General features: G+C 42.0%; 1 protein-coding gene across 4 annotated transcripts in view; it reads left to right on the top strand.

Moving 5' to 3' along the window:
• nsd3 (nuclear receptor binding SET domain protein 3) overlaps nucleotides 1-26,259 on the top strand; it is a 101,743-nt gene that overhangs the window by 14,581 nt on the left and 60,903 nt on the right. For all 4 annotated transcript variants that reach the window (XM_043681452.1, XM_043681453.1, XM_043681450.1 and 1 more), the window contains exons 3-5: nucleotides 15,358-15,514; nucleotides 19,576-19,730; nucleotides 24,802-25,257. In XM_043681452.1, the coding sequence (XP_043537387.1) occupies nucleotides 15,358-15,514; nucleotides 19,576-19,730; nucleotides 24,802-25,257 (768 nt within the window). The remainder of the gene's footprint in view (nucleotides 1-15,357; nucleotides 15,515-19,575; nucleotides 19,731-24,801; nucleotides 25,258-26,259) is intronic.

Here is a 26,259-nt window from a genome sequence, read left to right as displayed (position 1 = left end):
GACAACTACGAACGTTGTAAATCAGAAACAAAAACAGAAATTGCTAGAAAAGCTCAGCATGTTTTGCAGCAACTGTGGAGAGAAATCAGATGTTTTGAGGAAGGGTGGCTTGACCTGCAGCATTAACTCTGATTTCTCTCCACAAGTGCTGCCAGACCTGCTGAGCTTGTCCAGCAATTTCTGCTTCTGTTTCAGATTCATGGTGCTTTCATTTCCTTCCAGTTTGGTCCCAAGATGGAGCAAAATATTGTCTCTATTCAGGGGAAAGGCCATTTATGGAGCACTCTTGGATGAAATGTTCGTTGGGTGGAATGGGATTGGGAATGGGGCCAGGTCAGCATTTATTGCCATTGCTGATGACCCTTGGGAGGTTGGTGAGTGAGTTGTCGTCTTGAAGTCCTTGAGGTAGAGTGACACCAACAGAGCTCTTAGGAAGGGAGCTGGAGAATTTTGACCTAGCATCAGAGAATTAGTGGCCCCGTAGTTCCAAGTCAGTGGTGTGTTGCTTGGTGGAGATCTTGGAGGTCGTGGTATATTTACTGGTCTTCTGCTTCTTGCAAACTCTTGACCTGAGTTTGTGTTAATGGCACACTGTGACACCTCATTCACCACTGTCACTGAGGCAAAATCAGTTGAGATGTTTTGTCCTGCTCAGTGTTGATCTTTGAGGAATTGTATGCTTGAGCATCAGATAAAGACATTCATAGGCTTAAGTTCCACCATAATTCTTTATAATTAAGCCCGGCTGATTTTGACTGCCAACTTTGGCCTCATCAACCCAAATCAGCTAACTTGCTACACGGGATCATCTACATTTGACTTGTTTGCCCCCCCCCCATTGCCATATTGTGAAGGACGTTAACCAAGGAAATAAGTTTTTGAAATAACTCCATGGGGTTGGGCCATCCTTCATTTACACATGTGCAAAATCCTTGACACTAACACTGCTTCCTCAGAGAAAGCTCTCAGTGAACAAAACCTCGAACACCTCTGTTATTACCTGTCAGCCAGATTTCCCTGATGGGGGCTGTTAATCTGTCCGAATCAAGGAACTCAGATTCTTGGAGTTCTGGCTGGCTGTTCTTGTTACAATCACTGCAGTTTCAGAAGACCACAGGGTGTACAAGTAGAAGTAGACCATTTGTTCCAACGAACCTTCTCTGCCATTCAATGAGCTCATGGCTGATCTGATATTCATGAACTGCACTTTCTTGCTTATCACCACAACCTTTGATTCCCTTACTGATTGTAAATGTGTTGATCTCAACCTTGAACTGACTTCATGACTTACCCTTGACAGTCAGAGAATTATAGAGATGTACAGCACAGAAACAGACCCTATGGTCCAATTTTCCCATGCCAACCAGATCGCCGAAATTAATTAAGTCCAATTTGGCGAAAAACCCTCCAAACCCTTCCTATTCTTGTACCCATTCGGATGCCTTTTAAATGTTGTAATTGTCCCAGCTTCCACTTCCTTTGGCAGTCCTCTGCAGTGAAGAGTTGCACAAATTCAATACCCTCTGAGATTAGAAATTCCTCTTCATCTTTGTTAAATGTGCATTCCCTTATTCTGAGTGGTCCCTCTGGTCCTCGACTCTACCACAAGGGGAAACGGCCTGTCCGCATCAATCCTGTCCAGTCTGGTAAGGATCCTGTAAGGTGTCCTCCCATTCTTGTGAACTCCAAAAAATACAAAGCCAACCTTCTCGACTGGTCCTCTCAGGCAAGGTTTCCACACCTGGAATAAAGCTAGTGAACCTTCTCTGCAATGCCTCCAATTCATCACCTACCCTCAAAGTGTGTCATAGCCTCTCCACATAACTTGATCAGAAAATCATTTGAGGTGTTTTTGTTTTGCAGTAACAATTTAGTTTGTTCATGTTCGGGATTGTTGCTCCTGACCACTAATTCAAGCCTTTCTAATCTTTCTTGCAAATCATTTGTTTCATTTGCTGTTTAGCTACACAGCTTCTGGGAAAGGAAGAACAGCGAAGAAAAGCAGAATGTATGCGGTAGCACTCTGTGTCATCAACACTAGTTCGTGAGCAGATACAACAAACTGCATTTCTGAGGGTTATAGGTGGCAATTAAACCACTGCAAACTGGAGAGTTTAGGTTTAAAGGAATTTGGTGGGAATTTTGTCTTTATAAATGATTGTGTTGGTCTTAGCGACTGATTGTATGTGAAGTATTTTACATCTTCAGATGTCCTCTATACTCTTGCTGAGTAAGAAATACTCCACAGTAATGTGAGGCAGGAGGATGTGGAGAAAACGAACTGTGGTTTTTAATTATCCCACATTTGAATGACAATCACTGGCCATGGATGTGAAACCTCTTCAGCTGGTTGGAAGAGAATGTGCCCTGCTGTTACCGCTGATGATGGAGAAGGTTGCCCATTTGTCTATCATGTGAGAACTCCTGCAAAATCTTGATAACTTCTTTTGGGAATTTTGTCCTCATTGCCATGAACATGTTTGGAGTACAGAACACAATATCATTTTGGGATCCAATGTCAGGAGGCGTTCAGTGATAAGATATTGCAATGAGATAGAACATGAAGCTTCACCTTGTGCACAGTAATGTCAGGGGTTAGAAACAAGCCTTTTCATCATGAGCTTCTGTTGTCAAAATAGTTGCTGTTTGAAGTTTAAAAACATACACAAGTTTTCATTTGGAGCGTAAAATACCATTCAGACTATTCTGAATAGAAGTGCGTGACATTCTGCTGGCACTACTACATTTCAGAAGCTTTGCACTTGCGGTTTTTCATGTCACTAAATGAATGTTTTGTAGATACCCAACAACATTCTGCCATCCTGTATTGAGTAATCCAAGACTTCTCAGTACAAAATTGTCCTAAAGAAGGCTACAAAAGATTTTTTTTTTGCAAAATGTATCAAGAATTCTTGTTAGTCAGTCCTTTGCTTCGAGGCCTTTTTCATGCTTAAATAAAAAGTGCAGACCAGCAGTTGGCATGCGTCAGTTGCAAAGCATTATCTGTATGTTTGTTTTTAATTGATTCATGGGATGTGGGCATTGCTGGCTGGACCACTATTAATTGTGCATCCCCAGTCTACCTTTTCAAATGCAGCTAAGTATGGAAATAAATGCTGGCCAAACCACTGACCACTAATGGAACATGGTTGTATTGAAAAATTATACTTTTCTTGATCCTTAGTGAATTCCTTCAGGACTTCTGGGACTGAATGTAGTTTTGTGTAGATTTCCTCATGATGGGCAGTATAGAGTTAAATTGTTGTAACGAAGTATTTATAAACTGTTCATCTGCTTAAACTTCTATTGAGCACTGTATCAACGTTTGTGAATCTGAAGTTTGCCACTGCTCCAATCCAGCAGTTATTATCCTTCTGTCATGGTTCATGGCTCGAGGAACGAGGACAAGAATATTTCACGGATGTAAATTGCAATTAACTGATGGACGTAATGTCATTGCAAAAGGGATGGCAGACACGTCATAAGGTTTGCTGGTGTTGCTATTTTGGACGTATCCTGATTTCTATGGATATTGTATGTGGGAGTGAATAGTTGGTAGTACATACAGGATATATATTACAAATGGATCAGTTCCAGTTTTGATGTTCTTTGTTCGTCGTCACTTGGACCACAATCACTGTCTGATCTTGCAGGTAAAGAGTTTACAATTGGTCAAACTGGTATCCCAGTAAATGTCCCCACTTACAGGAAAGAGCAGCTGAAATGCAAACATATTGAAATCAAACTCTTAAGTTCTTTTGGGAATTCAGTGCTCTTTGACATGAATGCTTTCTTATTTGGAGTGCAGAACACAAAATGATTTTGGGATCCAATGCTTTGGAGACATTCAGTCGAATGCTGAGTTGGAAAAAGAATCTTAACCTTGTGCACAACAATATTTTTATGTGCAAGTTGTGTTTGCACTGCCTCCTGGTGTTTCTTTTGTTTTCTGAGTAAAAACATTCTGTTCCTCAGCTAATTGGAGTGAGTAAAGAAGGACAGCCTTTCCAGATCACGAGCCAGTTTGTCAGGGAGAGTGGCTGAATATGGCCTGCTGTTGGATATCATTCTTCAGGTACAGTCCTTTACTGAAAGGAATCCTGCCCACTAACATCATGAAGCCAGGTGCATACGATGAGCTGGTAGGAAAACAGAGGGCTGGATACCCTGGTCGTTTTGTATCTTGAGAGGGAGGGAATTGCTAAACCACTCCAAAAATTGAGAAATTGTTTTTAATGGCACAAAATCTCTGCAGAGGAGTGGAAAACTCTTTTTTTAAAAAAAAATAGGGTAGGGAATCAAAGTTTCAATCAAATGGTCGTTTGGAAGCACAACTTTCACAACTGCGACTGATTATTCTTTCTAATTCATAAATATCACAAATAAATTAAATATTTCATTTGCATTGAGTGAGGAATAAATAGCATTTTGGAAGTGTGAACATACCCATTGAGAGATTTTGGCTTAGTTTGATGAAAAGCTTTTCAGCAGCTCCAGGAGTTTAATTTATTAATGCAAGGAAAGGCTGTGTAGTTCAGTGTGAAGACTATCTGTCTGCTAAGGAACAGTTTCTCACCCATTCATGGTCAGACAGGTGTTCAGCTTACAGGCAGGTGTTTCTACAGTTGCAACTATCATCGAAAATACAATGACCAAAAGGCATCTTGCAGGTGTCTAATCTCTCAAAACCTGGCATTTAGCAACAAAAGGAGACATCAGGAATGATAGCCCAAAACCTTGATTGAAGAATTAGATTACAAGGGGTGCTTTAAAGAAGGAATGACGGGCAGAGTGAGAATTCCAGAACGGAGGGCCTTGGCATCTGATGATGTTGTTGCCAGGGGTGGAATGGATGGAATTGTTAAGTCAAGAGGCCAGACTTACTGGAATGCAGAAGTATTAAATGGGCAAGGTTGTCAGATTGATAATCCAAGGTTGAGAGTGTGATGCTGGAAAAGCACAGCAGGTTAGGCAACATCCAAGGAGCAGGAGAATTGACACTTCGGGCATGAGCCCTTCATCAGGAACAAGCCCTTATTGGGCATAAGCCCTTCATCACGGTGATAATCAAGTTGTCAGGGTGGGACCATAGAGGTATTTGAAAATAAGAAACAGTTCAGTTTTACTGCAAGCACTTGTATATTGGAGCCCCACTTATTGTTGACTATGTTTTGGAGTTGCATTGTGTGCATTGCTGTTTGGGTTGAAGCAATACAATTGCCTCAATAAATTAGAATCCCCTGTACTCAATGTAACATTCTGTGACTTGGAGAAAGAAATAAAATAGGGAATCTGAAATAAACTTGCTTGACTGATGTGTAACTTGCAGAGGAGATGTGGAAACAGCTCAGGCAGTATGTGGGTCAGTTTTCAAATTTCAGTAAAAGAAGTGCAATTGCATGAATTCCCTTTGTATTTTGTGAGGGGAAATCTATAGCATAACCACAAAAACAAAAGCCCACATGTAGTGGCATTTGCTAATCTGAATAATGATGGACAACGGCCTGACTACGTCAGGGCTCGTGAATGGTAAATACACTGGATTCTATTCCAAATATTGTATCAATTGACCTCTGCTGTGACATAGGCATTAGTCTGTGGATGTTCATTAAGGCCAGCATTGAGTTCACCCTGTCTGTGATACATTTTCCTTTTGGTTGGCATAAGCTGGACATAAAACTACTAAACAGGCTTCAGGTTGAAGGAACTCTGGCTAAGCTTGGATTCTCAGTTGTGGCGAAGTCATTGCTACAACTTCAAAGGCGTTCTGTAAATTGAATCAAGGTTTCCAACCTTAATTGTCAACTGGCTTTAAGAATTAGGAAACTAAGATATTTCATAATTTTTCCCACTTTTGCTCTGTCAACAGTTAACTGTTGAGGAGCCTGTGCGACATCAGGAACTTGTCTTAAATGTTATCACTTTGTTAGGACATCCCTACATAGAGTCATAGAGATGTACAGCATGGAAACAGACCCTTTGGTCCAACCCGTCCATGCCGACCAGATATCCCAACCCAATCTAGTCCCACCTGCCAGCACCTGGCCAATATCCCTCCAAACCCTTCCTATTCATATACACATCCAAATGCCTCTTAAATGTTGCAATTGTGCTTGTCTCCACCACTTCCTCTGGCAGCTCATTCCAAACACGTACCACCCTCTGCGTGAAAATGTTGCCCCTTAGGTCTCTTTTATATCTTTCCCCTCTCACCCTAAACCTATGCCCTCTAGTTCTGGACTCCCTGACCCCAGGGAACAGACTTTGTCTATTTATACTTTATTATCAATGAATTGTTTCTAAACTGGAATATTTTGCTTGATGTAAGTAGACATGGCAGCAAACTGAAGATCATCGAAGATAGATCAACAAGTGAGGAGATCTAAGTAGTTTCTTGTTGTACCCAACAAGTAGTCAGTTCTTGATTCTAGTTCCTTGGCATGAGGAACATGGTGAGCATTACTGTGTTGTATAACTGTATTTCAAAATTGATATGCACTGAAAACATGTTGAAACAATGAGAATCTTTGGTTCAATCATTGACTGTTTACCCTGATGCTGAGCAGCAGGCCAGTGATGATGACTTTCTGCATTGCATTTCATACCTGAAAGTCAGTTCTTAACTTGCCAAATGGGGCACAGATAGAAGGGATTTAATAGTGAAACATTTTCACAAAACATCATATCAATTTGGGTACTGGTATAATTTGATCAGTTGCTATGTGTTGTCCTAATCAAATGATGACCACGTGTCCTCGAATTGAACTCACTAATTCAACTCTTTACAGTCAGACAGTCATAGAAAAAGATCATTCAACCCTGTAAGGTCCATGCTGGCTCTCTGGAAAGTAATTCAGTCAGTGCCATTGCCCCTTTGCTACCTATGTGATTCTGCAGGTTTATTTCTCTGTAACTATTTTCACTTTGGTTCTCCTGCAAATTTGTGAATTTCCATGTATCAGAAATCAGGCATAGAAAATATCTCGTAAAAACTAGAAGAACTGTGGATGCTATCAATCAGAAACAGACGTTGTTGGAAGAACTCAGCACATCTGGCAGCATCTGTGAAGAGGAATAGGAGTTAATGTTTCAGGTCCAATAGCCCTTTCTCAGAGCTAGAACATATTTCTGTTGTCAAACTAGAATTGAGTATTATCATGAGCATTCTTCATTTTGCTTTGAGATATTGGTCACATCATTGCACACAAGGAGGCCATTCAACCCAATGCTGGTCCTCTGAAGGAGCAAATGCCCTTGTGCCACTCGCCTACCTTCCTGCAACATTGCACATTGTTCCTTGGCTAACAATAATTGCCTTTCCTCTTGAATGCCTCAAGCAAACCTGAATCCTCCTTTTTTGAAGTGAGCAGATTCCAAATCCTAACTACTTGCTGCATGAAACCTATTCTTTTTCACAGTACCATTGCTTGTTTTGTAACAGAAATAGAAACATCAGTTGGTGCACCATCTAGTTGGATCTTGGTTGATTCAACATTAATCATGTGCACTTTGCTCCCCTTGATCCCCTTACTGATCAAGAACTTATTTATTGTATCTATAGTTAATCAATCTAAATATGTGCCCAGTGGTTTTTGATGCTGTCACTGATGGGAATAATTACTCCTTACCTAACCTGTCTAGGTACATCAATATTTTAGAATGCTTCTATCAAATCTCTTCTCCAAGGAGAACAAAGGAACCGTGCGCATGAATCTATCCTGCACTCTCTCTCAAGCTTTTACATTATTTCTCAAGTGTGTTCCCAGGATAATAGACAGGAGTTGAGAGTTTTGATAAGTGTTTTTAATATAAATTGGGTAAGTCTTTGTATCTACAATTGTTTTGTTGAGTGTAGCCTTTGTCAAAATTACACATATCTGTATCGACGCGATGCTGATGTGTCAGATTTCTGCAAAATAGGCAAGACCATTATTGCAGTTTGTTGAATTGCTACAACCTGGTGGAGTACATGAATGAAACAACAGTTCTCTTGGGTTTAAGCAGCCCGAGTAAAAATCTGTGAAAAAGCATCGTTTGCTTGGTGTGAAGCCAAGTCAGAAAGGAAATTGATGTGTTGAAGAGCAGTAGTAAGTGGAGGTAAGCAGAAACATCCATCATCAAATATTGAAATGCACTGCCAGGCTTCTGTAATAATGGTTACACAGTTCTTGAAATAATGAATTTTGACTGATCATCCTGCCACTTGTCAAACTCTGGAAGCTTCTTGAGTGCTGCCCTGCTGCTGTTCCTCAGCTCGGAATTTATTGTTCCATGTGTCTTGTACCACATTACTTGACAGAAATTTAGTTGTCATTACTAATTCATGTTGCATGCAATCACAAGTTGGATGATTACTAAAAGAGTAACCTAAAAAGAGGAAGTGGATTGTGCTGACGAATCAGAGTACTTGGAGTGTTTACAGGTGCTGAACGGATAAGAGTTTTCTGAAATACACGTTGTCCTTGGATCTCACCCTGAATCAGCGGAAGTAAGAAATAATTACTTGGTCAAATTTTGTCCTTGCTTTAATATGTTAAGTTTTAGAAACAAACTCACACTCCTTCTAACATTCTAATTCTGAGTCTATTGAACAAGAGAGCAAACGTGTAGACTAGTCTCACAGTCAAATGAGGCTGTATCCTTCATTGTTCATATATCTCCTTGTTCATTTCTGTTCTCCTCAGCATAAACCTGTCATGACTCATGTGCAGATCTGATAGTCTTTGCTGAGTGCTGCACTTGGCCAGTCCCTGAATGGATTGCTTTTGCCCAAGTATTGCTGTATGTGTTTTAGAGATATGAGTTGTTGGGCTTCATTTTATATTCATTCTATAACTGGGAGTGCTGCCCTTGTCTGCTGGGTATTGAAAAGCCCCTTTTGATGTGTACCTTGGTGCGGTTGCTTGTTTTTCTTGTTGTGGAGAACTGACCTGTCATGAGAGGTCAAATGTGTGCTTAGTATCTTGTAAAAGGCTGAACTTGGCATCAAGGACCGATTACTGCATCTATGGCACATGAAGAATGGAAGCCAAGTTAGGTGCACTTTTTTTTTTATGAAAGCTGTTGAGAATGCAAACTCCGAAATTGATACATGTTTGAGCACTGTTGTTGAGTGGGGCTAAGGATGCATTGTGAGTAAAAGGGAGAGATTTGAGAGAGCATAAATATTTAATAAAGAACAATTCAACCAGCTAAACACTTGTAAAGTGTTGAAGCCGTATTTGTCCAAACGCAGGAGGCCTTCAAACAGGCAATTTACTAATTTTCAGAGAGAAATGAGAAACATGGAAACTTTTTTTTTGGTTTGCTTCCCCTTCCACCCCACTAAATGGTGCAGAAAGGTAAATGCTTTTTTCCATATTTTTTTTCTGGGGAGTGCATCTCTGCTGATTCAGCAGAATAACCTAAAAGGACCAGATGATACTCTGAAAAATGAACTGTACACTCAAGGAAAAGGTGAAACTGCCAGAGGAAAACTCTTTGCCTTTCCTATCAATGAGAGTTACCTGTCAAAATGCAATGACAATCTTATGAATGAGTAACATTTGAAGGTCAAGTCCGGCCCCCAACGACAATTGATTCAAGTATTGATCCAATAATTGATCCAGTTATCCAACAGATGATCTCAGTGAAGGGAAAGCATTTTTATTCACGTATCACCTTGCATCATTCATCCGAATGTCAAAATTATTTGACAGCCTATCAGGTATATTTCTTTTAAAATGTAACCTGAATGCCACATTCCACAGATAGTGATGAAATGCAAATTTGTTGTGTGTATAAATAGATTCACTCCGACAAAGGAAGACAAAATGGTTGCTCTTTAGTTTACCTTGAACATTAACCCCTGGCCACTGGCCGTTTTGGATGCCACGTTGCTGTCCATTATGTAAAAACAAACTCATTCATGTTGGGGAGCTAAGACCGACAGTGAAATTTCCAAACCCAGCTGATTTTGACTTGCCAGTAACCCTTTATCTTTGGCCTTTTACACAAAAAGACCTTCATGTAGAATCCTGAAAATAAAAGAGTGGTTCATCACCATTAAAATTATGACTTTAATTCAAAGTTCTTCAAAAGTATGGCCATTTTATGAAGAACTGTGAAAGGTCCTGAGTTGGTTTAGGTGTGGTTGTTAGGAAAATGGGCAACACCATAAATGGGGTCATATTAATATCACTTGGACAGCCAAATTGAATGAGGTGATTGGGAATATCACCTCGCCTGTGACTATCGATGATACAAATATCTCAGCAAGAGGCCCAGCAATCACTCTCTGGCTTCCCACAGAGTTCTCGGGTACACCTGATCAGGTCCTGGGGATTTATCCACCTTTAACCGTTTCAAGGTATCCAGCACTTCCTCCTCTATAATCTGGACATATTGCAAGATGTCACCATCTATTTCCGTCCAGGCTATATCTTCCATATCCTTTTCCACAGTAAATACTAATGCAAAATATTCATTTAGTATCTTCCTCATTTTCTGTGGCTCCACACAAAGGCCACCTTGCTGATCTTTGAGGGGCCTTGCAACATATAAGAGGCATCTGGATGGATATGTGAAGAGGAAGGATTTGGAGGGATATGGGCTGGGTGCTGGCAGGTGGAACTAGATTGGGTTGGGATATCTGGTCGGCGTGGATGGGTTGGACCATGCTGTACATCTCTATGACTCTATCTGCAGTCTAGCTGATTTGTTGTATTCAAAACATCTTTTAGGAGAAGGGTTGCCAGACCTCCTGCAATTGGCCAAGAATATGCAGGAATTGAAGATCAATTTCAGGACACTGCTGTGTTTAACCCTAGAGAAGAAACAGAAAGATGTGAAACACCTTTTTTTTTGCCGTGATTTTTTAAATCTGTCTCTTCATCAGATTAACAAAAGACTAATGAAAATGGGGCAATAAGGCCAATAGTCAAGCATCATCTAGTTGGATCATGAGTCTTTTTGCTTTCCAATTATCTTAGAAAGCGATGTGTCGGCTGGAGTGTAGGCAAAGCCATGGTGATCAAATCTCCAGGAGAATATATCATTGCCATTGGCAACCTGATTTGGGAGCTGCTGAAGAACTCAGCATTGCGGTGCTTCAGGTATCTTTTGAGCTCCCGTGGTTTGTGAGTTATGAAAGTTGTTAACTTTTGGCAGCGAACACTTGAGTCATTTTTTGTCTCTGCAGAGGAGTTTTGCCCATCTAGGTATTCTTGTTATTAACGCGGTGGGATCCAGTAGTGGCAAAGAGTCCTGGCTGTTTGGTGCAGCATTTGGAATTCTCTGCTTGTCGTTAGAAAGAGAAATCTTTCACATGGGTGTGCTCTGATTTCAATCAAACTTGTTTTAGTAAGAGTGGCTATCTTGGAATCTGAGCAGGAGTGTCTTAATGGCAGTGATTGGGATGAGAGCTATGAAGTGAACAAGAAGCAGCAGAGCACTTGATAATAGTCTTTTCTGTTGGTCTCTGGGATTTTTACCCATCCCTAATTGCCCACGGCACAGTCATAAATCAACAACAGTGTTCTGGTTCTGGAGTCTCATGTTGACTAGACCAAGTAAAGACAGCAAATTTTCTTCCCAAAAGATCAGATGGGTTTTTAATACCAACAGCAATGACTATACATTTGCCACTTGTCAATAAGCTTTTAATGCCAAATTTTTATTGAATTGGAATTTGACTATTTGCCATAATGGGATTTGACCCCATGTTCTAATAGCATGTTGGCCTTCATAACAAGAGGGATTGAGTATAGAAGCAAAGGGGTTCTTCTGCAGCTGTACAGGCCCTGCTGAGACTACACCTGGAGTACTGTGTGCAGTTCTGGTCTCCAAATTTGAGGAAAGACATTCTGACTTTTGAGGGAGTGCAGCACAGGTTCACGAGGTAAATTCCTGGAATGGCGGGACTACCTTGTGCTGAAAGACTGGAGCGACTGGACTTGTATACCCTTGAGTTTAGAAGACTGAGAGGGATCTGATTGAGACGTATAAGATTATTAAAGGATTGGACACTCTGGAGGCAGGAAACATGTTTCCGCTGATGGGCGAGTGCCGAACCAGAGGACACAGCTTAAAAATTCGGGGTAGACAATTTAGGACAGAGATGAGGAGAAACTTCTTCACTACCATTATAGGGCAAGCGAAACAAAGAACAGCCAGAGAATTCCTAGAAGCATGGCACTCATCCAGAAACTCCATCAACAAACACATCGACCTGGACCCAATATACCGGCCACTACAGTGGACAGCTGAAACTGACAACCAGAAGCGGCAGGGACCAGAACCTCTTTAACAATCTAAAGAGGGATTTACTGAATTTAATTTTACTTTACCCAAACATAGGTAACCGAAATTAAACAATTTTCCTCACCTAAGTTATATTTAATATTCTAGGACAGTATTCGGTAAATGTTTAAATCGGCTGGGACATTTCACACCCCGAGTCTGTTCAAATCTTTTCAAATCTCAGCCTGGATCTGTCTAAGCTTACTCACACCTGTCCAAATCTCAGACTTGATCTCTTTAAACCTCTGCAAATCTGTCGAACTCTCAGACAGGATCTCTTTAAACCTACCCAAACCTGTCCAAATCTCAAAGTGGATCTGTCTAAACTTTTAGGAAGAGAGGGACTTTCCTGAAGAAGGGCCTGTGCCCGAAACGTCGAATCTCCTGTTCCCTGGATGCTGCCTGACCTGCTGTGCTGTTCCAGCAATAAAGTTTCAACTGTCTAAACTTTTCCATATCTGTCCCAATCTCAGACTGGGTCTCTTTAAAACTCTCCAAATCTGAGACGACGATCCCCTAACCTGTTACGACATGGAGGTGAACCCCTCTGTTAGTTAAACCAACTCCCAGAAAAGCTCACCAGCAGTGGGTTAGAGCCGGGATACCAGGAATCAATTCCCCACTGCAAGAAGGACACCCAACACCCTACCAGAGGATTTCACCCCAGCAGGCTGGCCATAAGTGAGTGTTGCTGTGATTATGCTCTCTGTGGGGTTAGGCAATTGGTTCCTGTAGTTTTATTACTAGGGTCGGGGAGGGTGGATGAGAATAATAGATAATGTTAATAGATCGTGGATCCACTGTCTAAATCATACATACCCCACACCCTGAACATGTTTGGACAGCAGGCAGTGGTTAATTACTGGATAAAGGATTTAAACAAAGCTCACTTGAGGAAATGCAGAGAGGTTTCTGAAATCTGGTTGACGGATCTCATTTGTAAAGTGCCATACCCTCAAATTTGAATGTAGATTATCAGGTTAAAGGCAGGATTCTTGGCAGGATGGAGGAACAGAGGGATCATGGGGTCTAAATCCACCCAAGTTGACAGGTTTGTTATGAAGGCACATGGTGTGTGCCTTTCATTAGCAGAGGGATTGAGTTTCAGGGAGATTTCAGAGGTCGGTTCTTTACACAGAGTGGTTGGAATGCACAGCCAGCCAGTGGTTGGAATGCACAGCCAGCCAGTGGGATATTTAAGGGAATCTTAGATACCCACATAGATGATTGTGAATGAAGGGGATGGAGGTTAGTTTGACCTGAGAGTAGGATAAAATGTCAGCACAACATCAAGGACCTTTTCTGTGCTCCACAGTTCTGTGTTGTATGTTCCAACCCTGAACTCTCTTTGATCACCAATGGGATTGTCTGCAGCTCATTCAGGGGGGGACTTATCTATTTTCACCCTTTCCAGAATTTCCAACACCTCTTCTCTACATACCTCCAAGCCATCCATTGTAATTAATTGTGACTCAGTATTCACATCGGCAACAATGTCCTGTTCCTGATTGAATACTGACGAAAAGTATTCATTCAGTGTCTCCCCACTGAAGTGGTGGGTGTGTGGAATGCTCTGCCCCAGAGGGCAGTGGAGGCCCATCCTCTGGATTCATTTAAGAAAGAGTTGAATAGAGCTCTCAAGGATTGTGGAATCAATGGTTATAGAGATAAGGCAGGAACAGGATACTGATTAAGGATGATCAGCCATGATCATATTGAATGGCAGTGCAGGCTCGAAGGGCAGAATGGCCTACTCCTGCACCTATTGTCTATTGTTCCCAGAACATTATCTTAGGTCTTTGGATTACTAATTGAATGTCAATACCATGACTTCACTGCCTCCCCTGAAAATAAATGGTTTAACCTTTAAAGTAAATGCAACAGAAGAGTTTCCTGAAATTCTGCAGCTTGTTCTCACTCCAAAAATAGTCCTCAATAATCTTTGAGAGTGCATCTGCTTCAGGAACACTCCTTTAGTGCCCTCATGGGATGTCAGATAGTGATTTTGAAAATTTCTCTCTTTTTATTGTTGTACTACCTGCTGCTTTTATTTTGTCTCTTTTCCTCTGCTGTGAGAGTTTGTATTTTGTCTTCTGTTGTATGGCCTTTACTCTGCCAGTGCATGTGTTTATCCTTCTGCTCCCTCTCGTGCTTTTACTTTCTCTTTTCTCCAGTGATTAGGTACATTTGGGTTTAAAAAGGCAAGTAGAAAATACAGTTTTCTTGGAAGAACTCAGTTAGTCGTGTTACCTTTCCTGCTGGATTGCTTTAGTTATTGAAGTGATTCTGTTGGAGTCAGTTAGGTTTCAGTCAGGTTGAGATTACTTGTGGACTTGGAACTTCAGTTTTTCATCGTGCATGTAGAATGATAGTTTTCTGAAGATTTTCTGGGTTCGGTTTCCAAACCATGCATGAATGATCCCCTGCAAGGCCAAACCCTAATCATTTGAAGGGTTGGAATTTTCAATCCAGGTTTCACACGATATTTTTGATGAAATCCTTGAACTATTGGTTACGTTGGTTTTGAAGAAAGGATGTTGTGAAACTTGAAAGGGTTCATAAAAGATTTACAAGAATGTTGCCAGGATCGGAGGGTTTGAGCTAAAGGCAGACGCTGAATAGGCTGCGGCTGTTTTCCCTAGATGGTCGGAGGCTGAGAGATGACCTTTAGAGAGGTTGATAAAATCGTGAGGGATGTGGAAATGGTAATTAGGCAAGGTCTCTTTCCCAGGATTGGGGAGTCCAAAACTTGAGGGCGTAAGTTCAAGGTGAGAAGGGAAAGATATAAAAAGAGGACACGAAGAACAACATCTTCGTGCAGAGGGTGGTGCCTGTGTGCAATGAGCTGCCAGGGTAAGTGGTGGAGGCAGGTACAATTACAATATTTAGAAGGCACTTGGTTGGCTATATCAGTCAGAAGGGTTTTAAGGGATATGGGCCAAATGCTGGGAAATGGGATGAGGTCACGTTGGGATGTCTGGTTGGCGTGCATGAGTTGTTTCCGCGCTGTATGATTCTAGGATTCTATGTTTATACAATGGGACATGACGAAGACAAATTGTTCACTCTGTCTTCCAGGTCCATCGTTTACCTGTGTCTGGAAATCAGACTGTCATGTCGAGTTGTTTCCAGATTGGAGACTTGGTATGGGCGAAAGTTGGTACCTATCCCTGGTGGCCCTGCATGGTGTCCTGTGATCCATTGCTGCAAGTTCACACCAAGGTCAACACAAGAGGTAAGATTGTGAGACAATATATGGTTACTGTGTAATTTCCCTTGAGAAGTACAATTCATTTATTGCTATGACCTTGCTCTTTCTGCTTGTGAGAGTGGCTGGTCTGTGTTTTCAATCAGGTCGATACACTTGCTGGAATGTCACACTAAGAATTAAAAATTGGTGGTGTTCCTGGGTTGAAGTGTTTTCCTGTGTTGACATCATGTCCAGTCCATAATGTTTTTTAAGCACTGTTAACTCTGTTCAATGGGCTATTGGGAAACTTCACATTTTGGTTTAGAGTCATGTGGAAATTGCTGCCATGTAACTTTGCATGCAGTTTTGCATTAACAGCACCAAAATCTCAGCAATTTTAGTGAATGGCAGGGCAAAAACAAAGGCAGTCACTTAGACATGAGACTGAAATACTCAGGAGAGATATGGACAAGGACATCGAGTAGGATTGCTGTCAAACCAAGTTTCCCTCTACTCCCACCTGACAGCATCTGACGACTCACTCTTAAATTATTGCACCATATTTACGTTCACAACTACTACTTGGAATTTCAAGTGCTGATTTGTGGTGAGATTGCTAATACCCCTCACTGGGTTTATTTGTCTTGACCTTGTTTATTGCAAGCTGGACACTTGGCTCAAGATTCAACTCCTTCCGATATAAACTTGGGAAAACTCTGGTCCCAACAGTGTATTCAAACTAACCCCTGTAATTCGTTCACTCATGCAATGCCGGAAGATTGTGACAGTGTTGTCAGTAATGCTCGACCACACATCAATTGTGGGAAGCTTGGCACAGATTTGGCTGTTTAATTTGTCTTTGGCTATAAGAAATTGCCAAATGCTGGGTAAAATTAATTCTCTTTCCAAGTCTTAAAATTATAACGCCTGATTTGAGTTTTCATCATTTTTTTTCTCTCAGAACGTGAACTCATAAAGATGATAGAAAAGGATATCTGTTTGAGTCTGCCAGCTCGTTTTAGGGTTGCATTCTGTCAGGCTCTGGATTCGTAATAACTTCAAAGTTTTTTTTCCCCTGTTTTTTGATTGTGGACTGAAGTGGGTAAAGGTATGCTTTAAAGACAGGACGATTGTGAGGGGATTTGCTACACTTTTTAAAGAAAGCTATTGAGCAAAACTCAATGTATGTGCGTAGATGGTAATGCGTTGTTCAACCAGTTCGTGAGGTTGGTTGCAGTACAAAGAGATCTGGGTGTTCTTGTACACCAGTCAATGAAGGTAAGCATGCAGGTACAGCAGGTAGTGAAGAAGGCTAATAGCATGCTGGCCTTCATAACAAGAGGGATTGAGTATAGAAGCAAAGAGGTGCTTCTGCAGCTGTACAGGGCTCTGGTGAGACCACACCTGGAGTACTGTGTGCAGTTCTGGTCTCCAAATATTGGACACTCTGGCAGCAGGAAACATGTTTCCGCTGATGGGTGAGTCCCGAACCAGAGGACAAATCTTATAAATATGGGGTAGACCATTTAGGACAGAGATGAGGAGAAACTTCTTCACCCAGAGAGTGGTGGGTGTGTGGAATGCTCTGCCCCAGAGGGCAGTGGAGGCCCAGCCTCTGGATTCATTTAAGAAAGAGTTGGATAGAGCTCTCAAAGATAGTGGGATCAAGGGTTATGGAGATAAGGCAGGAACAGGATACTGATTGAGGATGATCAGCCATGATCGTATTGAATGGCGGTGCAGGCTCGAAGGGCTGAATGGCCTACTCCTGCACCTATTGTCTATTGTAGGAGATTCTGTGTCCCGATATCACATTCAATATTTTGCTTACGTTTCTTTTGTTCTTCGCTTCACATTTTGTGCAGCATGTGCAGATGCTGTCCATGGATTTTGTTATTGTTACAGCCAAAGCAATTCTGCTTGAAATACTCCTTTCCTAAAGATGGAATGGTTCTCTTTGATGATTTACAACCAAGCAGGTGGCTTCTTTATGGAGGCTTCCAGCATAATGCTGAATGCTTGATCAAATGAGATTTGGCCAAGTTTCGTTTCACTTGAGTAGTTAAATTGAATTATTAACATGAAACTATTCTTTTGCTGGGCACTCGTCCAAAAATAGCATGTCAACAAAAGGGTTTTTTTTTTTTCAAACTACGTATTCATTCAGAGGATGTGAGCATCACTGGCGAAGCTGGCATTTGCTGTCTGCCCTGATTGTCCTCGAGTTGTTTGCAGTGAGTCACCTTCAGGAACAGTCCCGAGAGTGAAGGTGCAGCCACATTCGATGCAGCATTGAAGTAGGTCCAGATGGTGCGTGACTTGGAGATCGTGGTGTTCTCCTATGTTTGTTGGCCTAGTTCACTGAAGCAGGAGAATATGAGACATCAGCAGCTGCTGTCAAAGGAGGCTTTGTGAGTTACTGCCATGCCACTGGTGATAGGAGGAATTGAATGTTGAAAATGGTGGATGGGTTACCAGTCAAATGGGCTGCTTAGTTCAAGATGATATTGAGCTTTTTTATTGCTGTTGGAGCTGCATTGATCCATGCAAGTGGTGAGTGTTCCATCACACTCCTGACCTACATACGTGGACAGACTTTGGGAAGGTGAGGTTGAATGGTCAGAAGGAAAAGATAATCCATTGTGAATGAAACCTGTTTTCTCTCCTCTGACATTCTTTTGAAAAATAGTTGCAAAAAATCTAATCCTGATGGATGTACTCATTGGATTACCGTATTGCAGTAGTTATTGCAGCCTTATTGTCAGGTGAAGAAATTTGCCAGGGTTTCTCCTTGAAAGTACACACGTGAACCTTCAGTAAGTGTCACTTTGAGTATTCACTGAAACGTGAGTTAGATGCCTGAGGATGATATCCCGTCTCCTCCAGGTAACCACAACTTTCGGAAATGAGGATCCCCAGACACAAATGAGCAGTTTATGATTTGTGCAGTTGTCCCCAGAATGTGAATTGACAGGTCCTCAGTTGGTCAGCTTCATTTTCCTGAAGCCAAAGCACTTGGTGAGTTTGGTATTGCATGTTATGAAGCATGTGAAAGCTCAGAAGTGGAACTGTATCCCATCAAACCGTGTGAGACATTAGTGCAAGTGGCTGTGGGTAAATATTGTTCACAAGAATATTACTGCATTCCCTTCAGCAAACATGTTTGTTGAGATCTCCTTTATATGATAGACGTTAACCATGTGGCAGGATAATTAAGATATTCAGTGCAAGCCTTTGAAGTCCATCTCTGTTTATATGTATTGGATTTAATTAGCCTGGATCCAAAGAAGGAGCTAACTACAAAATAAAGGTATGTTAAAAAGTGATTATCTCAAATTATTACCTATTTTTACCACTTTGTAATATATTGATTCGGCTAAAGGTGAGGACAGGAAAAAATTAATTATTAAGCATGTTGAAAAGCCGCTCTTTCGTGCAGCCAGGAGTGACTGAATCATAGGTTTGATTGTTTTGTGCCTATCACCCAGATGAGTCATGTCCTCAGTCTGCCTGATATTAGAAGCTGTAACGTACACTTGTTTGTGCAGGTGCTTGCAAGTACTGTGTGCAATGCAGTGTATTTACTGCCAGGAATGGTTCTGGCTGTCCAAGTCATCCCCTACAGATTTCTTGATTTTGCCTTGCACCCAGCAAGTCAAGGCCATTTCTCCAGAGATAAAATGGCTTGAGTCAACCTGAGCCATTTTGGTGCCTTGACTTCGTCTGCTTTGTGCAGTAATATATGCCTTGTTACGGGAGCAGCTTACCTAGCTTGAGAAGAACACATGCAGACTAAGTTATTGGAGGAAACCAAATGTTTTGGAAAGAGTAAAGCTAATCACAACTAAAGAAAGCATCTACCTCAATTTTTATAACTGCGCCGTTGCAGTGAAATTCATTCAGACAGTGACCAGTGCACTTTAAGTTAATTGACTACATTTCAGCAAATCAGCACAGCAGTGAATTGCCAAATCAATTAATCTGCAAGAGGCCACATGTACGATCCCACTGGATATAGTTTTGTTTGTTTTATGCCTGTCTTCCAGATGGGTGATGTCCTAGGTCTGTCTGATTTAGAATCTGTAATCTTCTATCTGTTTGTGCAGGTGCTCGTGAGTACCACGTGCAGTTCTTTGGGACGGTGCCAGAACGAGCCTGGATCCATGAGAAGAGGGTGGCGCCTTACAAAGGACGTTCACAGTACAGTGCCCTTGTTGCCGAGACTGCCAAGCAGGCCAGCAATGCTGCAGAGAAGCAAAAGGTATTGATGATGTGAAGCTATCGTAAAGATTACCCAATACTGCCGTCCAGAAAAATGTAAATTTGAGTTGCAGTACTTGCAAACACGTATGGATGATAATCTCATGTCTTTTATCAGAGACTGTGCACAACTGATGCTTTCAGATGGTTAATGTTGAGAGATTTACCTTGAAGAAAGTGTGCTGATGTTTCTTCATGGGTTTTCATTTTTAAATTTGCATATTTGTACAGTTGTTCCATTGAGATCTTCCCTTTAGGGCTTTTCTCCAAAGAGATCTGACCAGGTGTATCTTGCCAGTTCAGGAGAAAGGCTGTTGTGACTGTTTTCTGATTCAACTTATGCATTTTAACAGTCTCTTCCTTCAGTGACTTTTTAGGTGAGTTTGTCAGAGGTCCAGAGTAATGCTTTTGGGATATGGGTTCAAAATCTCAGCCTGTGGAATTTCCATTTGATTCATAAATCTGGGAAATAGTCCAAATAATGGTGATGATGCAACCTTCAGTATTCTCTTGGGAAGGAAATTGTGTGATTTCAGACACAAGCTGAAACTTTATTGCTGGAACAGCACAGCAGGTCAGGCAGCATCTAGGGAACAGAAGATTCGACGTTTCGGGCACATGCCGAATCTTCTGTTCCCTAGATGCTGCCTGACCTGCTGTGCTGTTCCAGCAATAAAGTTTCAGCTTTGATCTCCAGCGTCTGCAGACCTCACTTTCTCCTCGATGATTTCAGACACACACCCATGTGGTTGGACCTTAACTGCTCTCTGAGATAGCCAAGCAAGCCACTTAGTTCAAGGGGATCTAGGGATGGGCAACAAGTGCTGCTCCCAAGTCTAGTGACAAATTGGAAGAAAAAACAAAATCTAATTTCTGTGCAAAAAGCTTTGACAAAAAGCATTTAGTGCAAAGTTTCTGATCCTTGTTTGTCAAAAATGTTTTCTGCTTTGGGTTCCCTCTTTTCTTCCTTCTGTGTCATCTCCTGTCAGATATGTAAATCCTTCTGAAATGAGTGAACACACTGTTGGAATGACTGTGTGTCTCCTTGTGTCGCACAGGAATCGGTTGCTTGCAGGAAAAAAAGACTGGGAGAAGTGAACGATGGAGTACTCCCTGTATGTCAACAAGTGTAGTGCTGGAAAAGGGCTTGATGAAGGCCTTATGCTGGAAATGTTGATTCTCCTGCTTCTTGGATGCTGCTTGACCTGCTGTGCTTTTCCACCACCATACTTTTGGACGCTGGTCTCCAGCATCTGCAGTCCTCACTTTCTCCTATTCGTAGCTTGTGACTGGTAGATGTATGGGGGTGGGTGTTGTTTGGGAGCAACGTCCAGATGTGAATGCTCCCACTCCTGTTTTTACCTCTTGACCTGGCATGCATGGCAGCAGCTGTCAAGTTTGTCTTTTAAGGAATTTAAAAGGTTCTCAGAAATATCACACCTGTACTCTGTTATGGAATTGAGGTGAATAAGCTTCAGGCAATGGACGAGCTTTTAGAAACATAGAAAATAGAAGCAGGAATAGGCCATTCAGTCTTTGAAACTTGCCCTGCCATTTGACACGATTACTGTTGGTCATCCTTCTCAGTCCTTGTTCCTGATTTCTCTCAATATCCTTTGATGTAAATGACCAAGTGATTTCAAATAAAAGCTCATATTTGACATATTTACAGGAAGCTTGTGCCTCCATTGAGGAGGACTTGCATTTGATCCATGCCCTTGGGGACATTACGGTGGCAAAGATGAGCTAAAACCAATCATACTCCGAAATACTCTCTACAGAAGGTTTTGGCAGTTTGCACCAGACTGGTCTTTGGAATTAAGAAAAAAGTAGCTGTTTTGATCGTGTGCACTATGGGCAGTAAAAACATGAGGACTTCAATCATTTGTGCAGTCAGGGAAGAAAGCCTGATCTGTTGCAAAGGCACAATAGATACCACCTCATTTCTTTCTGCATGGAAAAGGTCACATTGGCCATCATCTTGCTATATGTATCCAATGAGCAGTCAAATCTTAGTCCAGATAGAGCAGATGGAGAGAGAAGCTCCTTACCTAAGCAAGTATAGGGTGTCATTTCACCTTGTAAAACTGCAAGATTTCACCAAAGTCCTGCAATCCTAGGTTTTACTTCCGCTTTGTGTGAAACCTGCCATCTTTCAGACACAAAATTATGTCATTGTCTGTTCCCTTGATTGGTCTGAAAATATCCTATTGCCCTTTTGGAAGAAAACCAGGAGAGTTGCCCTTGTGTCCTGACTGATGTGTATCCCTCTCAGAGCAGCAGAGCAGATGATCCAAGAAAACAGGAGGTGAGTTATTTGGTTCAGAATTCCCTAAACTACTGTGGTAACCACTGTATTCATGTGGCTAGTCCAGTTTAGATTGTGGTTGTTGGTAATCTCCTGCATAGTTGTTGTTTGGGATTTAGCAACAGTGCCATTGCATGTCAAGAGGTAATGGTTAGATTTGGTCATTGAGGATGGTTATTTTTGGGCACTTGCAAGATATGAATGTCACCAATCTAGCCTAAGCCTCAATATTGTCAAGGGCAGTCTTTGCTCAGCTGTAGAGTTGAGTGATATTTTCTGTTTTGGATGAAAGTTGTGAGCAGGTCAGGAGCGAAATGGCTCTGGGGCAATCCAAACTGGGCATTTGTGAACAGGTTATTATTTTCTGAGTGTAACCTAATAGTGCTGTCGTCAACTCCTTTCACTGCTTTGCTGATTATGGAGAGCAGATTGGTCAGGTAGTAATTGGCTGGGCTTGATTTGTTCTGATGTTTGTGTCCAGGCTTGGTAATTTTCCATCTTGTTGGGCAGACACTCGATGAAAACAGCTCGGCCTGGAATCAGTACGAGTCTTAGTTACCACTGCTGCAGCGTTGTCAGCACTCATTACCTTGGAACAGGCTCTCATGCCTTTGGACATTTCTTGACGATGTATGCAGTAAAACAAGTTGGTTGAAGTCTGTGACGCTGGGGACCTCTGGATGATGTTGAGATAGATCATCCTCTCCTCACTTCATGGATGCAAGTGCTTCAGCCTTGTCTTTTGCACTTGCATGCTGGACCTCCGCATGATTAAATGTTCGGATATTTGTGGAGCCTCCACAACATTTTAGTTGTTTGATTGACCACCGTTGCTATATGGGTGTGATAGGAAGACAGACGAGACATTGGGCCCATTAGTCATGGTATTGTCAATTGCATGCTACTTCTGCTGTTTTGGTTTGCAGGTCATTCTTGTGTTGCAGCTTCACCAGACATGTCATGTTTAGGGATGTTCTGCCCTACCATCCTCCACTCTTTCATGACCCAGAGTTTCCTATGTTGATGGAATTTGTAGGATGGGCATCTGTGAAGACATGAGGTTACTGGTTGTGTTTGTGTACAGTTCCACTGCCAAAGGCCCGCAATGCCTTGTGGATACCCATAATGAATTGCTAAATTTGTTTGAAGGGAGTTTCCAATCATATGAGAGCCATTCTGCCTTACTACTCCTGTCTGAAATCACCTATTTGCTGTCGAAAGTCCGGTCCTATCTTGTTAACCTAGTTGAACAACGTTGAATGATGCAATCAACACAAGTTTCAGATTTTTCAGTAATATGATTGAGATTTGCTGCATGTGTTAAAGAGTGTGGCACAAGCTATGCTGAACATTGTTCTGATGAATTGGAAATCCCTTGTTAAAACACCTGAAGTCTGGTCATGAAATGCAGGGCATCAATGTGCGTGGTGTTGCTTTGAGGGTTCTGCACGCGACAGATGAAGTGTGCACCCTGTCACGCTTTCTGTGGCCAGTGCCCTTAGGGCTGTACCTATTCATTGGCATATGCGACTGCTTTCATTTCTGGTTGTGGAGAGAGAGAGCGAGAGTGGGAACTACTTTGAGATTGCAATTTTGTGGCTCTCTGCCTCTGTTTCCTCCTTTTTTCTACTACTTCCCTCAGTCCTTTCCTGAGGATACTGTAGTTATACCATTTTCTGACTGCTCCACTCATTAAGCAAAAAGAAGTACAACTTTGTTCTGCTGGTCCTTCTGTATTGCAGTAGTTATTGCAGCCTTATTGTCATTCTGCTGGTCCTTCTGTATATTTAAAGCTGAGACACATAGATTCTTGATCAGTCGGGGAATCAAGGAATACAGAACAAGGGCAGGAGAGTGCACGTAAGGAATGTCAAATGAGCCCTGATCCTTTTGAATGGCAGGGCAGGATTAAAGGGCTGACTGACCTCTACCTGTTCCTTTTTCTTATGGGCTGAAAGTCTCCGGGAGAGAAACCTTGATGTGGAATTGTATTGTTTTTCTGCCCATCATGTAACTAGAGGTGGTATGAGACAACGAGAACTCCTGACCTAGAAGATTAAATGGTGCAGCTGCCTTCTGATGGCCTCTGTCATCTCCTCGATAATAACCCAGTCCCTGAAACCCCACGTTTTCCATGGCAAACCCACACATCCTCCATATCCCTTGACTCTACAGGGAAGTTTAGCATAGCTAATCTGCCTCATCTGCTCACCTTTGCACTGTGGGAGGAAATCTGAGCACCCGGTGGAAACCCACCCAGGCACTGGGAGAATGTGTAAACTCCACACAGGCAGTCACCCAATGGTGGGATTGAATCCGGATCCACAGTGCTGTAAGGCAGCACTGCTAACCGCTGAGCCACCTTGATTCAGAGGGAGCAAACTCTCCCTTTGAAACAGGGTGCTTGGTCCAGAGGGAATCCTGTGTGATCAGAGTTAAAACATCAGTCTGATGCAGAAAATTGCTTTACAGAACTTGTGGGGAATTGTCCTGGTGTCATGGCTCAAATGTTATCCCTCAATTCAGACAAATTTATATTAAAGGCAGGAAGAATGTTTTCATGTTGTGCCTGGTTGCAATAATTGATTGTTACTTATGTTGTAGGAGTAACTATGCTTGAAAATGTTCTTGTGGATCATTTTGGCATATCCTGTACATGTTAACGATATTACATAAATGCAAGTAGGGGTGATTTGTTTTATTTTGTGAGCAAGATAATTGCTGTGTTGTAATTAATTCAGCTTTTTAAAATTTGTCCTTGCAGATTTTGAAGCCTATAGCACAAAGAATTCGACCCCAGTGGGATGTTGGCATAACTCAAGTCGAAGATGCATTGAGGTTGACTCAGGAGGAAAGGATAGCACAGTACACTTTCATTTATGTGGATGAAAAGCCTGACGCATCAGCAGATATGACTGCAACATCATTAAATCATGAAGTAAAGAGAAACAGGCGCCTTGGACCGTTGTCCAGTCCTCCACACGACCAGACAGTGGGCAAGCAGGCCTCTTCGGCGCTCTCTACTGACAATGACGCTGGTCAACTGGCACATGAAAGGCAAGCAAACATCCAGGAGCCTCCTCCCAAAATGACTTGGAGAACAGCAGCAGCTAGGAAATCACTGCCGCCTTCCCTTGCAAACCTCAAGGGGAACCAGGATGCGAAAAGAAATGGTGGCAATTCTGACTCTGAGGTGTTGCCAGTAAGAAAAAATGACCAGGTATTTGAAATTGAGGAGAATAATGCCAGTGGAAAATTGCCTAACAAGTATTAGTTACGTCAAAGAGGAATATTTCAAGGATAATTAATACATATATTGTTTCCAAAGGGTTCAAAAACAAAACATGCCATTTGATTATTTCACTCCATGTTGCTTGCCTGACCTGTTGGCAGACTGTTGTTGATTGGTGAATCATTGTGCGTGCAAGTTGAGCATAAAATGTGACCAATCACTAGCAGGCTTCATGCCATACCTTCTTTCCATGGGCAACATCATTGTCTGAAACTTGGAGTAGCAGCAACTTGTCACTCTGTGTTTGCAATGCTACAAAATCCCATTTAGAAATTGACCACACAAGTAACCCCTCACCTGAATTCCAGATTTTGTTTTCTTGCATTTGAGAAATATGTCCTTGATGCCACAATGAGGAAGAAAAATAAAAAGAAATGCAATGACAGGAATCCCACTTCATGATTACTCTTAAGTGATTACTGTCCTGTGAGTTCTGCTGGAAACTAAGTGTGTGTGTGCTTGAGAGAGAAAATAGCTGTCTGTACTTGTAGATAATGGACTGGCCACTTGGTGAGAGACCAGAATCTGACCAGAAACCTGTCAGCCCCATACAGCATAGACCAACACTTGCACAAGGTGGGAGCAAATTCATAGTCAGAAGTCACACAGCACCAGGTTATACTCCGAAAGCTTGTGATTTCAAATAAACCTGTTGGACTATAACCTGGTGTCTTTTGACCTCTGACTTTGTCCATCCCAGTCCAGCACTGGCACATCGGGGCAAATTGAAGTAGCAGAGCTGTGAGGACTGTATTGAAATATGAGCCAATGGTGTTAGAGGAGCAGGAGAATCGACATTTCGGGCATAAGCCCTTCTTCAGGAATGAGGAGGGTGTGCCAAGCAGGCTAAGATAAAAGGTAGGGAAGAGGGACTTGGGGGAGGGGCGTTGGGAATGTGAGAGGTGGAAGGAGGTTAAGGTGAGGGTGATA

The sequence above is a fragment of the Chiloscyllium plagiosum genome, chromosome 42 (assembly GCF_004010195.1).
Source record: "Chiloscyllium plagiosum isolate BGI_BamShark_2017 chromosome 42, ASM401019v2, whole genome shotgun sequence".
Classification (NCBI taxonomy): domain Eukaryota; kingdom Metazoa; phylum Chordata; class Chondrichthyes; order Orectolobiformes; family Hemiscylliidae; genus Chiloscyllium; species Chiloscyllium plagiosum.
Note: the sequence above shows the minus strand (reverse complement) of the source record. Positions and strands in the feature narration are given on the sequence as shown.